This window comes from Danio rerio, chromosome 2, assembly GCF_052040795.2.
Source record: "Danio rerio strain M-AB ecotype USA chromosome 2, GRCz13ab, whole genome shotgun sequence".
Taxonomy (NCBI): Eukaryota; Metazoa; Chordata; class Actinopteri; order Cypriniformes; family Danionidae; genus Danio; species Danio rerio.
This window is the reverse complement of record NC_141022.1, coordinates 21,542,633-21,559,918: the sequence shown is the minus strand read 5'-3', so window position 1 is coordinate 21,559,918 and position 17,286 is coordinate 21,542,633. Positions and strand designations below refer to the sequence as shown.

Below are 17,286 nucleotides of genomic sequence, written 5' to 3'. Positions count from 1 at the left end.
AAAATGGGAGTTTCGTTTCGAGCACGCAATGATTTCTACAGAGGCAAAACAACACACAGACCCAAGGAAGAATAGTCAGTTCATAATGTTGTGGTGAACCCATTTAATCCCACCAGTCACAATTGTGGCCGCAGTTTTTGCTTGCATGTTTTTCTGTAGTATTAAAAGACAAAAAGCAAAAATGTGAAATTTAAGGGTAATCTGGTACTAAACCTAAAATGACTTAAATTTGTAAGTGCAAATGTGGCCCAGTTATCTTAAGACATATGTGGGCCACTTTTGACAAATATTTGGCACAGTTAGCTCCGGCTGTTGCAGCTGTGATCCTTAAGTGGCCCAGAGAAAACATAGCAAATGTGCCCCAGTTATCTTAAGACATATGTGGGCCACTTTTGGCAAGTATTTGGCACAGTAAACTATGGCTTATGTGGATTTGAGCCTATAGTGGCCCAGAGAAAATATGGCAAATTTTGCCCAGTTTTCCTAAAATATATGTGGGCCACTTTTAGCAAATATTCCGAAGAGTAAGGTTTGGCTAATGTGGCTTTGAGCCTAAAGTGGCCCAGAGTAGACATGGCAAATGTGACCCAGTTATCTTAAACATACGTCAGCCACTTTTGGCAAATATTCAGTACTGTAAGCTCTGGCTAATGTGAATTCAAGCCTATAGTGGCCCAGAAATCATATGGAAAATTTGGCCTAGTTATCCTTAAACATATATGGGCCACTTTTGGCAAATATTTGGCACAGTAAGCTATGGCTAATGTGGATTTGAGCCTATAGTGGCCCAGAGAAGATATGGCAATCGTGGCCCGGTTATCTTAAAATGTATGTGGGCCACTTTTGGCAAATATTCAGAAGAGTAAGCTTTGGATAATGTGGCTTTAAGGCCTAAATAGGCCCAGACAAGATATGGCAAATGTGGCCCAGTTATCTAAAAAAATTTGCCAACCACTTTGCATTTCATGCATAGCAGCATTAAATATTCTAACTGCTACCATTGTTGAGGTACAAGGTCAGATTCTTGAGGTCTGAGTTTGTTTTTACCATTTACCATCTGTTTTTTCTTTCTTTCAATTCACTCTTTAAACTTGAACATGGACTGGAGTTGACCACCCTAGAGCCATCATACCATTCATTAAGTGGTTCGAATGTACTGTAGATCCAGGCCAGGATAAAATCAAACTGTGGCCCAGAATTGGGTTAGTTCTTGTTTATTTGGTTGAATTGTGGCTAATATATGGTATTGCTTTACCGTATTTGTGGCACAAATCTGGCAAACAGGAGCAGACCACCCTAGAGCCATCATACCATACAGTATGTGGTCCATATGTAAGTTTCTGGTGTGGGCCGGATCAGGGGCAAAATAAAAGCAAACTGTGGCCAAGAATAGGGGTCAGTTCTGGTTCATTTGGTTGAATTCTGGCTGATATGTGGTATCCATGCATTGCGGTGTATGAGCCAGATGTAAATGTCTGGTGTGGGCTAGATTTAAGCCACATGAATTTGGTTAGCTGGATATTTATTTCCATTTATAATGAAGATTATAATAATTGACTCTATAATTTACTCCCATAATTTGCCATTTTGTCATAATTTCATTTGAATATTTGTGTAACCTGCTGCATAAGATTGCTATTTTGTTATTTTTGAAACTGAGCCAGGCAACGTTTACTTCCTGTTAATGGAATAAAAAAATGACATTCATTGTTTAATATCCTTACAAATACCACACAAATTCAGATATGTCATCTCTATAGGAAATATTTGGTATGAAATGGGTTAACGTACTGTAAACTTTGTAACTAAATCATTTTGACAGAGGTATGTCTTCCAACCGCAACCCTATGGGAAACAGCCACACACACACTCATACACTACGGACAATTTAGCCTACCCAATTCACCTGTACCGCATGTCTTTGGACTGTGGGGGAAATCGGAGCATCCGGAGGAAACCCACGCGAACCCAGGGAGAACATGCAAACTCCACACAGAAACGCCAACTGACCTGAGGCTCGAACCAGCGACCCAGCGAAAACTGAAAGAGTACTGCTGACGAAACTAACTAACTTTGCCATCTGAAGAAACATAAACAAAGAAAACTGATCGCACGCTTACCAAATCGGTAGAGACAGGACAATCAACAAGAACTGGAACCGTGTCTTTTTTAAAAGAAGATGAGTGGCAAATCCTGATTTCACCATTTCCAGATGCGAAAAGCTCTTGGGTTAACAATGTTCCTTACAAACTTATTTTTGTTGCATGTTAGTAGACCACTGTACTCCACAGGTGAGTCTAGCTGTGTTCTCATAGAGGGGAATCTAAAACAAAACGTCCGTTTTAGCACATTTATAAACCAACCACTGACGACCCATGTCTCCAAAAATTCTTCTTCTTCCAAGTGTTTTAATTACGGTTGGCAACACAACGTTGCGTCTCTCTGCCATCTGAACACTGTAACAGTTAAAAACGTAACTGTTGTATAGCCTTCGAAGCTATCATGCATATTAATGAAGTTGCACCTCATACACAATAGAGCGCACTGATTGGTTCCAACCAAAGTCTTTTTCATGAATTATTGCTGAAAGACGCCACGTTGTACTCGCCAGTACAAACATCCATTTGAATTTACATTCTAGAATTTACATAAAGATTTAATTGCCGTGACATAGCTTCAAAATTACTTTTCAAACTGGAAGATGAAATTTGCTCAAAATAACGCAAAAACAACCAATTTTCACTTTTTTTTGTGAAATATGTTTCCTAATAGTGGTTTAGCAGCGTGGGACACATATATGACTGTCAACATCTTAAAAAAAATGTGTTTTGGTGTTTCGTGACACTTTAAAGTCTCTACATAAGTTAAACTTCTTTTTAAAGACAACCGAGGAGCTGTTTTCAAAATTTTTATTTTTTTATGAATGAAGAATTTAAGTAAAATAAGTAAACAATTCGCAGTTAAGTTATCATCTTTTTTGTATAAATGTACTCCAAATTTCACAATGTCCCAACTAGGGCTGTGCGATTAATTAAAATCAAATTGCAATCGCAATTTGGAATGCTACGATTAGTTAATCGCAAGAGGCTGCAACATGAAATATATATATTATTAAATTTCCCCAGCCCAGAACAAATGTGTGATTGCTGGCTGTGTGTGATAGTCTTACTAGCCAATTGAGTGTGCACACTTTTGTTCTGCCCAATCAGAATTGTGCAACCAAACTACGCCCACAATAATAAAAGAAAACAAACAGGAAAGCGCTGACAAGTGGGATTATGATGTCTGCTGCTTCAGAAGCATTAATAGATGAATTCATATCAAAGAAAAACAGCCTTTGTAATTTGGGAATAGTTTGGTTTCAAAGTCACTTACACTAAACAAAAACAGACATTTTTTAGGAGCTGAAAAAAATAAGGATAAGGATAATTAAATCGTTAATCAAATCGCAATCGCAACATCTGTCAAAAAAAAAAAAAAAAAAAAAGAAGTTAGATATTTCCCCAAATCACAAAGCTCTAGTTTTAACAAATAAAAGGAAACATTAAAAAATATTGTTTTATCCAGATGCCCACATCAGACCAGAAAGGATTAATCAAATTACAATGTAGAAATAGATGTTCAACAGTTTCAATATCACTATGGCAATTGGCAAACATTACAATTCACATTAAATCTTTTTCTCAAAAACTTCTTTGCACAGTAAATATCATACATCATTTTAAAAAAGTACTTCTTTATATTTTGGAGGAAGTTTTTAAACTAAATTCTTTTTAAACGGTTGGAAAATATGATTTCTTTAATAGGACCGGGATAAAATGCTGAGATACTTCAACTAGGGTTGGGTCGATAGACGATGCCAGCCGATTAGCCGGCTTTCCACTGCACATGACAATTGGGCACGAGTCACGACTGTTGGAATACGCCCCCTTGTGGCAGTGGCACAGAATTTTCAGTGTTGTCGTGCACCATGGGAGAGAAGCTAATCGTCATGGTGTCAGAAATAACGTGCAAAAAGAGCCTTTTTTCACCGTGCTTTCACCATGGTTGAATGGATGAATACTGGATGAATTTTTGTATAACTCACCCGTTTCCTTTATATTAAGTTATATTAAGTTTGCATAATTAAGGGCATGGCCACTTAAGTGACAGCTAGGTCTCGTTGGTCGCCGTCACGTCACCTCACCTCAGCTGAATCCTGCAGATTAGCCACTGAACTTGGCATATTTATAGTATTTCTGTGTTGTTTTATGTGGCTTTACACAGTCAACTGCCTTTTGGACTTGTTTTCTACAATTATTAGATGGCATGGCATGCTGGGTGCAATTAATTGTGCTCACAAACCATTCACGTGGCCTCCGTTTCCCATGTACGTAAAGTTATATACTTATATACCATCTCTATACATGTATTTTTTTATTTAAGATAATTTATCATTTATATTTATATTTAGAGCTGTAATGCACTCCAGAATCTGACGAATTGATTAGCTGTAGGCTCTAGAACAGTCATCTGAAGCGTTGTGCTACAGTGTCATGCTGGATTTCATCAATAGTCTTACATTTGCTAACACAGACTACAGTATATCTGAAGTGTTTGGATGTAATTCACGTTTTCCTCCTGCTGAAAAACGTCATAAGAACAATGTTTAGTGGCTCAATGTATTACAGCAGTGTTTTTAAAAGTCTAAACACTTTATTGATATAGAATACAACCAAGCACAAGTGGTCATAATACAAGCGAGTCACAGGTGATAAAGTATTAAGCGTTCTCCCTAAGTAAAGTGTGTCTGAACCAGGTCCAAGGTAAATGCCAGCAGGTGTCTGTAGCTCCGCTCACTCTCTGCCTGTTTGCCCTTGTTTGTTATCCCGCCGTGGGTGTGATGACGAGCGAACAAAATGGCGACGGTTGGCCACGCCTACTTGTGGCTTCTTTTGCGCTCTTTAGAAACCTATGCGTGACGTCACGGATACTACGTCCATATATTTTACAGTCTATGGTCACAATATGGACCACTGGAATACATTTTTAAATTAATTTAAATACAGTTTGACCACAAAACAACCTAGCATTTCTGGTCTAAATGAATCATAGAAAAACTGTTTTACTCTAATGTCTCTTTCACACCGCACAAGAGAGCAGAGTGTGATCAGCGCATGTTTGTTTTTTTTTGGCGTCCATGTTAACAGATTATGCCGATTATAGCACGATAGACTGCACGATTTTAGCCCTGATTTTGACTCACCGACAGGTTTTGAGAAATTGCCGACAAATGTCTGAAATCACAGGCAAATCTGTGCTAGTTCAGGTGAATAACAATCACACAGTATGAACTATCAAAGATGCGATATGAGAGAATCGTAGATGAGTTGCTGACATCCGCAAGATATTTGGGGTGCTAAATATCTGAAGCTGTCGGCGATTCAAATCATGCCGTGTGAAATGTTTTCTGATTGAAAATAACATCAGTGATCACCTACAGCCAATGAGAGAGCAGCATTCACTAGTATGGTACCTGCAGTCCAGTAAGGTTGAGGGAGAAGTTAAAAGAATTTATTTTCAGTTTATTTGAACCCAAGAAATTAAGGAAAAACCAGTGTAAATTTGGCAGGAGCACCCGTATCTATATGACGTGTCATCTGACCAATATCACAATCAGGTCAAAAAGTGAAAAAAAGTTGAGCAGAAATTGTTATTTCCCTTCAAAAGCCAGATAAGCAATACAAGTTTCAAAAGCTTAAGCCTTCCTTTTCCATTATGTAGCTAATAACGAAATATATATTACGTGATCTGCGTTGTTTGCATGCCTCTTCTCACATTTGTTTGGTTGTGAGACGTAGTTTGGAAAGTTGTCTGTGATTCTCCCTATTTTAAAGTCATGCAGTGTGAACTCTCCTGTCGCCGATCCATCCTACAGTGTAAACACATCACCGACAGAACACTAACCCAGATAGTCATGCAGTGTGAAAACATCCGTGATGCAGCTACTTTAAAAATCATGCAGTCTGAACTTGGCATTAGAGCTTTCATATCCCATGCAGAAGTAGCGTGCCAATGTGGAGCTTGAGCAGTGCTGAAACAGTGGTGTCATAATCATTTTGGCGCTGGGTCTACTTTTACAACGCTGCCCATGCTCAGTTAAAGTGACACATTGAATGACAGTAAAAAGTAGCAATTGTACCCGATAAATGCATTAATAATATCCACAGATTTTTATATAGTCAATCAATTAAACATAAATGACTGAAAAAAATGCAAAGATATTTGTTTGAGCCCAAATTACTAAACCAAATTTAAAACAACTTTAGTATTAGTTTTACTGAAGCTGCACACTAGTTTGACCATGTACAGTTGAAGTAAGAATTATTAGCCCCCCCCTTTTCTTTTCTTTTTTTTTTTATATTTTCCCAAATTATTTTTTTTCTTTTTTTTTTTTTTTTACATTTTCCTAAATGATGTTTAACAGAGAACATTTTATGTCTGATATTTTTTTTTTCTTCTGGAGAAAGTCTCACTTGTTTTATTTCGGCTAGAATTAAAGCAGTTTTTATTTTTTTAAAAACAATTTTTAGGTCAAAATGATTAGCCTAATCTGCCTAGTTAACCTAATTAACCTAGTTAAGCCTTTAAATGTCATTTAGGCTCTATAGAAGAATCTTGAAAAATATCTAGTCAAATATTATTTACTGTCATAATGGCAAAGATAAAATAAATCAGTTTAGAAATGAGTTATTAAAACTATTGTGTTTAGAAATGTGTTGAAAAAATCTGCTCTCCGTTAAACAAAAAATTGGGGAAAACCCCACCCCATGAAATACATTTAGTTATTTAAATCTTTGTAATGAAATCTGTTTTGTTATTGCTATTTTAGACAGCAAACCTAATGAGTCTTATAAATTACATTTATAGTTTTCAATTATTTAAAATTTACCTCTTCTTTTAAATCTTTTTTGGGTAAGGATATTTGGTTAAATAAACCATTCATCCCTGTCCAATCAAAACAGAGCTGAATTTATTACCTGAGCTCTGAATATAAAGTCATATCGCAATGAATGATATTCACATTATTCCTCACATATCTTTTTACCTGCCTAAAATTGATGATATTCTATCCAATAAAAAGTTGTGATATTACCTATACGACCAGTATATGTCAGCAGGCGCCTCCTAAGTAGGACAGGTTAAAGTGGTGTCGTTTCTCATAAGGAACATAATGAAAGGCGACACAGCTCATATGTTGAGCACGGGGAAGAGACATGGCATGAATAGTTGGAGTGGTGCTTCTGGAATATTTGCTCCAGTGATGGGTACTCAGGCATCAGAAACGGCCTCTTTAACACTCTCTTTATTGGTCCTTTTCCCGGCACCTGCAGCCAGAGCGTGACATTTCTGCCACATTTTGAGCTCCGTGTCAATAGCAAGTGAATTTAATACCGTTAAATAGACCACATGGCTCAGCAAACTGCCTGTCTGATCATTTTTCCGAGACACATTGAGTGACCATGGTGTCTTTCAGCAACATTATATGAAGGTCTTACAGGAAATGAATATGGAATGAAATATATATATAAAGAGGTCAGAGATGCAAAGGGGGTTTCAAGAATTGAAAAGAAGAGTCATATATATACTGCAATACACCTTAGATTATGTTTTGTTACATCAGAATTTGTCCTGTAACCATTTAATTTTATTGTTTGTACCAAACATTTTAAGAATGCATCCAGTAATCAGAGTAACAATAGTATATATAACAAAATGCAGACCTAAAAATGTATACAGGGCTCAGCATAACTGAGTACACCTCATTTTGAAAATGAAGATTTGTATCCATTTCTCAATGAATATAGACAATGTATTTTAGTATATTTAAACAAAGCAGTTATAAAACAGATATATTTATTAAAATAATATTTTAGTCACCAAACATATGTAGAAATTGAAAGATAATACAATTAAATTCAAGCGAAATATTTTTAAAAATAAATAATAATAATACAACCAACAAAATTTCAACAAAAAAATTATATGTTTTTGTTTCTCTTTATGTTTCCTCTTTTTAAATTTGTATTTAATATTTTTCTATAACATATAGATTTTGGTGTACTAGTTTTTGGACTGTTATAGCAAGTTATTTGGTTAGTTAAGCTCCAGACTTGGCTTCAGTACTTATTAATCTAATGTATATCAAAAATATTATATTGCAAAGCTTCCCATTAAAACATGAATTTAAAAATGACTGAACTTATGCTGAGCACTGAATATTTAAGTCTTTATATTGTGCAGTCCTTAATCCCATTATACAATTTGTCAGCAAGAAGTTGTTAATCATTTAAAATATAAGCAAATGCCATTTATTCATTTATACATTTTTAATAAGCACATGCCAAAGTGTTGTTTCAATTTGACTTAAGTGTGTGTCAAAACATTATATATACAATAAATTAATATTCAACACATAATTCAACATTTTATTGACATAAAGCTTATTTGACACATTCAAAAAACACATTTGTTTCTTTGTCTCTTAATTTTGACACAAAATAGTCGAACATAGATTGTCATCAGTGCATTAAATATACTTTAGAATAAAATGAACCCATGCATTTTTAAATTCCAGCCAGTATTTATCTTCTACTAGTCATTTTTTTCAAAGGGGAATTAAGATGATCAAACAATAATGACCTATAATTATTTTTCCTCATTAACTTAATATGTTTGAATCTGTTTATTGTCTTCATCAACACTTATAATAATCCCTAACTTTCTAAACTAAAGTTGAAGCCAGAATTATTAAAACCCCTGAATTATCACCCCCCCCCCTGTTTATTTCCCCCCCCAATTTCTGTTTAACAGAGATTTTTTCAACACATACTCTCTAAACATACTAGTTTTAATAACTCATTTCTGTATTTTATATTTGCCATAATGACAGTAAATAATATTTTACTAGATATTTTTCAAGACATTTCTATAGCTTAACTTTAGGTTAACAAGGTAGGTTGGGGTAATTAGGCAAGTAACTGTATAAAGATGGTTTGTTCTGTAGACTATCAAAAAATATATTTACCTTAAAATGTTTTTTTTTTTTTAATTAAAAAGATAAACAAATAAGACTTTCTCGAAGTAAAAATATTATCAGACATACTGTGAAATTGTCCTTGCTCTGTTAAACATCATTTGGGAAGTATAAAAATAACAACAACTATAATAATAATAATAATAATAATTCAAAGGGGGGTTAATAATTCTGATTTCAGCTGAACGTGCAGAATTTGTGTAAGCACATTGCAAGTTAAAAATAATAAAAAGGTGCTTAAGATGGGTGTGTTTACATGCATTATTGTCAATAATTACTTGTGCATAATATTATATAGGTGCTATAAATGTTCTGTGCATCACCATATATCTTATATGGAGTTGTCTGGATATTTACAGCAGCCATGTCCAGGTTCACATATAAATCAAGACATTTTGACTTTGATTTATGGCTGACAACTCTGCATGAAACACATCGAACCCTTCAAATGTTTGTCATAAATGCCAAAGAAATAAATAAAAAATATATTCATTAAAAAAAAAAAAAAAAAAAAACAGATCTTTACTGACCACAGTATGAGATAATATGGAGGTCTCGTCCTGCTTGACAGTGGGGGGAATAGCGGACACAGAGGCTTAACGCCAAGCAGCATTATTTATTTTCAAGTTCAACCTCTATCCATCACCGTGTTACCACCCTGTCCAGTTCGGGCGCTAACGCCACATCTTAAAGCTTATTACGACGACCCACCTTCTTCAGAAATATGATTGACGTTTCGTGGAAGAAGCGAGGCGGGGCCACAATTATGCTCTCGTCCAACCACGTTCGAGGGGCGGCGCGCGAGCGCTGTGTGCCAGTGTTGGTGGGCGGAGCCCTCCGCTATGTGTCAGTGTTGCCAGCAGACCTGTGCGAAACAAAAGCACTTCTCTCCCCACGTTTAACGCCTTCAAAGCACGTCTCAAAGCTGTTTGAGTCGTAAAGCTGTCAAAGGAAACAAGGAGTTACGCGGCAGAGTCGCAGATTACGCACGATTACAGCAGCCCTTAGACAAAGTTGGGCTCTGTTGTCTTGGCTTTGGTGGCAAGAGCAGGAGTGGCTTGATCCTAAAGCAGCTCTCCAGATCAGATTTCACCCAAACCAGCTGTGCGAGAGGGAGCATTGCCTTTTCTCCCCTGTCTCCCTCTCTCCATGTTGTAAGCGCGCTTCAGACACCCAGAAAGCAAAAAAGGGGGGAGTGACGGAGAGAGTTTGCCGAAGGAATTTCCTTTCTCCCAGGCGAAATCTGAAAAGTCACTAGAGTCTCCAAAACAGCGGCGAGGATGGATGACCAGCCCCGGTTGATGCACTCTTCTCACGGGGTGGGCATGGCCGGACACCCCGGCTTGGCGCAGCATATGCAGGATGGCACGGGAGGAGCGGACGACGAGGGAAGAAAACAGGACATTGGAAACATATTACAGCAAATCATGACCATAACCGACCAAAGTCTGGACGAGGCGCAGGCCAGGTATGTTTCCGAGATCTTATGCATGCTGTCTTAGCTTTATTAACTTCGTGGACAGTGTTAGCAAGTCAGCTGGGTTATATTTTTACGCGCCACCCCAATGCGCACCGACTTTTCTTTTTGCGTCTTTTTTCAAACTTTTATCAATTTTGCACAAGAAATATGCTTTTCCCGTGCGCCTTTGTGCACATTATGTGCTCTTCTTCTTCTTCCTCCCAGATGCATCGTTTCGATTTCCAATTGCTCTGGATCTCGCAGGTTACAAATGAGAAAAGCGCATTGATTCGGTGCCATATAGACTTACTACATGTTGCGGGTGGATTCAGTCCTAGTTTATTTATTTATTGGACTGCAAGCACCTTATGTTTAAGCCAGGGAATAAATGGTAATGATTTTTGGATACTTACAAATTATTAATCGTCAGAAAGTCCATAACTGTGCAGTGTTTACGTATAGCTTGATTGTGTACAGAAGGGACGCCGTAAAATACTTTCTTTAGAGTAACGTATCTACTTGTAGCATTTAAAAGCAATTAGACAGTCTGATGAAGTGTTGACAAGAAATAATTCACCTGACCGTTAGCCTTAATTAGCAACTGTCAACACAGGTGTTTTTAAAAGACTGAGATAAATGCAAACATTTCAGTTTTCAAATAATACTTGAACCTGCAAAATAATAGTAATAATAATAATAATAATAATAATAATAATTAAATAAAATAAAAATACATTAATAAAAACTACATGTGAATGTCTAAATTGCATTTGACACTCTTGTACTGATGTCAATAATATCTGTGGCTATTTTTTTTATTAATATTTTACTTCTGATGAATGATTGATTGCCACCTTAAATTAATATCTGATATCTTGAATGAATATCTTAAGCAGCTATGTTATTTATATTTATGATTCTATATTAATTAATAAAATAATATGTATATATATATATATATATATATATATATATATATATATATATATATATATATATATATATATATAATTTATTTATTTAAAGGAAGTAATTTAACTTTATTTTATAATTGGGGTTTAATGTTTATTTATTAGCTTTCTTCTTTTTTATTTACCAATTTAGTCAACAAATATTTGGTATTAATGTAATTTGCAGTCAACTTCAATCCATGCTTATGATTATATATGGTTTAATACTTTTACATTTTTTATTTTTTTATTTTTATAATATTTTATTGTATTTTTTATTTTATTTTCCTTAAAGATTGCTAGTCACTTTAGATGAGCAATTCATGGTGTTTAAAAGTGAGTTCACTTTGGAGTCAAATTCATTTAACTCTTTACTGTAATGCAATTATTGTATATAGCTTAATATTTACTTTAATATGTAAAATTATTATTATTACTATTATTATTATTATTATTATATTTTTTATTTAAAATTAAGTAGCTTTTTATTTTAAATAAGATGTGTAATAATTATTTTACTTTGCTATTTTCTTCAGTCCCCTCTTATATTGAAATGAAACAATGTTTTAATATCTAATGATGTCATTATTTGTTGTTCTATTTTCTCATCCCATGAGTATACAATGCTAATTCCATATTTCAGTCTACTTCATTCATTCTGCCATCTAAGATTCATTTGAAACATCCTGACAGTTATTTTTTTGCTCATTTAACACATGCATCACTTCCAAAAAGTGCTACACAATTTAGAGGCATTTGTCAGCTGTCTTCTATCAAATACCATTTTTTAAAATACTCCAAAACGCATTTCCATCAGACATAGCAGACATTCCTTCTAAGCCTAATGTCTGTGTTTTGACAGCTCTGACAGTTCATGCACAGTGACGGCGTAGTATTTATTTTCTGTTTGTGTTTTTAGGAAGCATGCGCTGAATTGTCACAGAATGAAGCCGGCTCTGTTCAACGTCCTGTGTGAAATAAAAGAAAAAACAGGTGGGTTTTCCTCTCTCACAATGAGAACAGAACTTTGCTTTGTTTAAATCCAGTTATCACATTAAGCGGGATATTGAAATATTGATTTTTTTTTGTGCTACACAGCTCTTTAATACAGTGATATATTGCGTGTCTTGTGAGAATCTGTGTTATTAGATATTTAGATAGAGGAGAATTTGTAGTTAGAGTCAAGACTGCACCTTGTCAAAGTTCTGATATTACAGTAATAACAGAACAATTCCTGTTGTGATTTATTCTGCATTTAGATTCCTCAAATAGATAGCTATTATTATTATTTTGTGTGCTAGGGTTATAATTTGTGCATCAGAGCTGAAGTGCATTACTTAATGCAGCATTTTACATTGCATTGTATCATATACTGATTGAGCGTGACTGATTAGGTTTAGTATAGAAATATTAGGTTAAAAAATATGACCGCTCTACTCATTAAATTGAGATTTTGAGTGTTAACTTTAGAAGTCACGCATCCTTCTTTTAATATGCTTAACTTTAGTGTGACAGTTTTGGGTACACATGTAATATTACAATTTTATGTCTAGCTTACACTGAATAAATAAATAAATCAATAAATATATTCACATTGCTTTCTATAATAAGTAACTATGCAATACATTAAGTTAATTATTTTAAAACTTAAGATTGTAATATATTACATTTTTACTCAACATTTTACCTTTATTTGTTTATTGATATTATTTTTGCTGCCCTGTACAGTGAGTTGCCGATTGTAAATTGTTAATGTATGCATTTTGTAGTTTTAGAATTGTAGCTGCTCAAGCAAAGTGCTTTAATAGCAGTTTAAAAGTCCACCAGAAGCGCTATTCATTAGGGCGAAATGAACATGCTGTTTTGATTATGCGATCGTCCCTGAGTGAAGGTTTTCAAGGTAGATTGCTATAACGAGAAACAACAACAAATGTCAAAAAAAAAAAAAAAAAAAGCAGCCGCATCTTCCTACTAATTAGCCCCAAAGTGTAATTTACAAAGATTTCATTACATGGAAGCTGAAGCTGGCTTTCTGCCACACTGTCTGAAAGCAGCAGTGCTGTGGAGAAGTTCCCCCTCCTCAGTGCAACTCTGAGCGAATGAAGAGGCTTTGCAGGGCCACCGTGTCAGCGATCACAGGAGCCTCATGGCACTAGCTTTGCTTTTTTCCTCCTCTTGTTTAGCAAGGTTCTCCGAGGAGGGAAAGAGTTATGCCTAGCTCTTTTGAACTGCTTGGCGTCACCCGGGGTTCACTCAAAGTTCGTTTCCAAGATGAAGAACAAAGTGACTTGGACCTCTTCCTGGCTTTTTGCTCCTGCTTCTCTTCCCACAGTTCCTGGCAAATGGGAACCTGCGGGGTTTTAGACTGGAGAGATAAACCCAAATAGGCTGTGTTAGATGTTGAAGATGGTACTTTTTTATTGAGTTCGAATCCTGTGCGTGAATTAGTTGCTTGTTTGTTTGTTTTGCCTACTTTGTATTAGATTCTTTTTCCCCTAAACACACACACACACACACACACACACACACACACACACACACACACACACACACACACACACACACACAAGCACCTCATGTTGAGCTTTTGTTTGTAGTTGAACGCAGCCCTGGTGTTGTTTTTGTCTCGTGTGAACTTCCTCGGTTATGACGTGGTTGCTTCTTTTCTCTCAGGACTTCATTAGGAGCAGCGGATCATCAGAATCAAACCTACTTGCATTTGATCTGCGTTCCTATGACAAATTAACATTAGCTGATTTCTGGTTTGTTTTCTTTTCGGGCTGAAAACCTGAAAAAGTTAGGGCTTTCCATTTGTTGAAAGAAGCGAAGGAAAGGAAGGAGTCTTGTCAAGCAGAATAGGACTTTTTGTGCTTGATATTATGTATAAATGGGTCAAAGATGAAAATTATTGGAGATTGGCTGCAGATCTTTACAGATTTAATTTTATTTCTAGTACATTAGAACTGCTTAAGTTTTTTTTCAACTCAACTATGACTTCCATACATTTTACCATGATTTAATGAAGACACACAATATTTCATTGTGACAATGATTTACAGTTGAAGTCAGTATTATTAACCCCCCTTTATTTTTCCCCTAATTTCTGTATAACAGAGAGAAGACTTTTTCAACACATTTCTAACCATAATAGTTATTAAACCATTAAACCATAATAGTTTTAATAACTCATTTTTAATAACTGATTTGTGTTATCTTTGCTATGATGACAGAAAATCATATTTGACTAGATATTTTTCAAGACTCTTTTATTTAGCTTAAATTGACATTTAAAGACTTAACTAGGTTAATTAGGTTAACTAGGCAGATTAGGGTAATTAGGAAAGTTATTGTATAACGACGGTTTGTTCTGTAGACTATTGACTTTTTTTTTTTTCATAGTTTTAACCTTAAAATGTTTTTTTATTCTAGCCGAAATAAAACAAACAAGACTTTCTCCAAAAGAAAAAATATATATATATTATCAGACATACTGTAGAAATTGTCTTGCTCTGTTAAACATCATTTGGGAAGTATTTAAAAAGAGAAAAATAATTTAAAGGAGGTTCAATCATTCTGACTTCAACTGTATATACCAAAAAAAATATGTATAGCAGATGCTTTACTTTGCTTTCTGTGTATATAAATTGACTTTTGTACATTTAATTTGATGCAGACACCAAAATGCTGCCTCTCATCTTTGACCCAAATGTAATTTGTTTTATATGCACCATCAAACATTCAGCCACAAACATTTGCAAACTATTTTTGCAGTTTTATGAGCCCTAGCTTGGGAATTGACAGAGGGAAAAAAGGATTTTTGATGCTTTTTAAGTGGATGCTATTGATAGTAGCCTGACTGTGACTTAAGAAAACACTCTGAAAATAGAAAGCAAATAGAGTCTGTTTTTAGGTGTCAGTTTTTATACTGCTGAAAACGCTGTCGGCAACATGGTTTGAAAATAAATGAACTCAAGCCCCGACGGTTGATTTGAAAGGTCCTTGTACATTAAACCCCCCCTTCCGTTCACTCTCCTGCAGAATTAGCCGTGAGCTGTACCTCGGTTCACTTCTGTCTCTTTTTAATGCGAGGGTGTAATTTCACACTGCACAGACAGACACCACTAAAAATCCACCGCCGCCACCGAGAAAATGGCTCAAACCTCCGCCGTGACATTTACTGCAAATGTGCTGAGCGCTCAAACGAGAGCAGCCACCATTTTTTTTTTTTTTTTTGGCCAGGCCCTTTTTAATTTTTCTGTTTTTTTTAATAAAGACTCAGCCTTGTTCACACTTTTACATTGTTGCAGCCACTGAGTCCCAGGTGGATTCCAGAAAAGCGAGGTTATTAAATCCGTAGCAGGTCTGTTTTGTTGAAATGGCGTAGCGTGCTGCGTCTTGGCTTTCATAACAGACTGTGGAGGTCATGAAACAGTGGCTCTGTGTTTTGAAAGAAATACACTTTTTCTGCTCACAATAACCTTGATTTACAGGAATCTTTAATGTTTTGATCAACGCGTTGTCACCTGCTTTAAACGCAGCTCGTAATTCCTATTAAGTTTCTTCAACATGAACTATAAATTTTTGCTCTGCTAATATATTTCATCTGCAGACGTGTTGAGAGAGCACCAAATGACACGGCTCCTGTAATTCTTGGTAACCTGCGGGTCAGCTCGCCTAGATTGACGTGGCAGTGAGTTTGCCCGGTGCGCAGCACGTGTTGCGTGGCGTGTTGACAGCCATGCGGGACGACGGCGTGGTGATGTGCCCTCCTCTGGCAAGCAGCTGACAAGCGGGGCAGTACGGTGTGCCAGCAGCAGACAGAGCTGGCCTGAACTTCTGACCTCGCTGTGTATTTTTACACAGGGCCTGACCGACTAACACGACACAGGCTGGCGTGCGAGTATAAACAAGTATTGCGGCTCATGGAACAGGATGCAATGCGGGGAGGGGGCTTTTAAACAAGGCTGTTTTAGCGCCGCAAGTGTTTCAGATTATTTAAAGCGTTCGTATAGCCTCGTGTAGTTTGCTGCATGCTCAATGCAAGGCCACTGTGTGAGTGTGTGTGTGAGTGTGTGTGTGTTTAAAATTGGTGACTGGCACATATAGATGGATGTGTGCGGAATGGACATTAAGTTTGATGTTTGTTGGTATCGGGTTTCAGTCATGTTTTTACCCTTGGGGCTTTCATCAGGCCTGTTACTCTTGGACATACACTACCCGATCGTGAACAGACGTTTGTTAAATAAACTTAAACTTAAGTTGAACTCGCTGAACTGTAGAGGGTCAGTGAAAAACGATTTTCCCATGCAGCAGAAAGGAAAAGACTGTATTAGTTCAATGTTAAAATGTTTAGATCACCTTTAAGTTTAATGAATACATCGCTGTGGTGTACTGTAGCTTTTATGTAACTTATTTTTCTAAAAATGTATATATAGTGGAGTTTGCATAATTAACAAAAAGTGATATATTTTAATATGTTCTGGATTGTATTTGATAATGATATCATTATTATATAACATTAAGCTAAATCATTAAAGGTTATGTACAGAGTGCGAATTACAGTGGGGATTTAAGGGGTCTGACCCCCCTAATTAATGCTTGATCCCCCTGAAGGACATCAGAACAAGATGTTTGGGGGTTAGCCCTGTAATAGTTAGGAAATAGTTTGCTCTGATCTGTATACAAATTAATATTAATAATTAAAATAATAGATAACTTTATTATACATTTGACCACCCCTAATATGGTTCATACCATTGTGAATGGATGTTTGCACCAAAAATATTTATTCATCAGTGTGA

General features: G+C 35.9%; 1 protein-coding gene across 5 annotated transcripts in view; it reads left to right on the top strand.

Annotated features, from left to right (window-relative positions):
* Positions 1-9,922: 9,922 nt before the first annotated feature.
* Positions 9,923-17,286, top strand: part of pbx1a (pre-B-cell leukemia homeobox 1a) — a 133,126-nt gene continuing 125,762 nt past the window's right edge. For 3 of the 5 annotated variants that reach the window (XM_087239973.1, XM_087239972.1, XM_087239974.1), the window contains exons 1-2: positions 9,923-10,544; positions 12,405-12,478. In XM_087239973.1, coding sequence (XP_087096099.1) covers positions 10,357-10,544; positions 12,405-12,478 — 262 coding nt within the window. In that variant the 5' untranslated portion in view covers positions 9,923-10,356. 5 annotated transcript variants of the gene reach the window in all.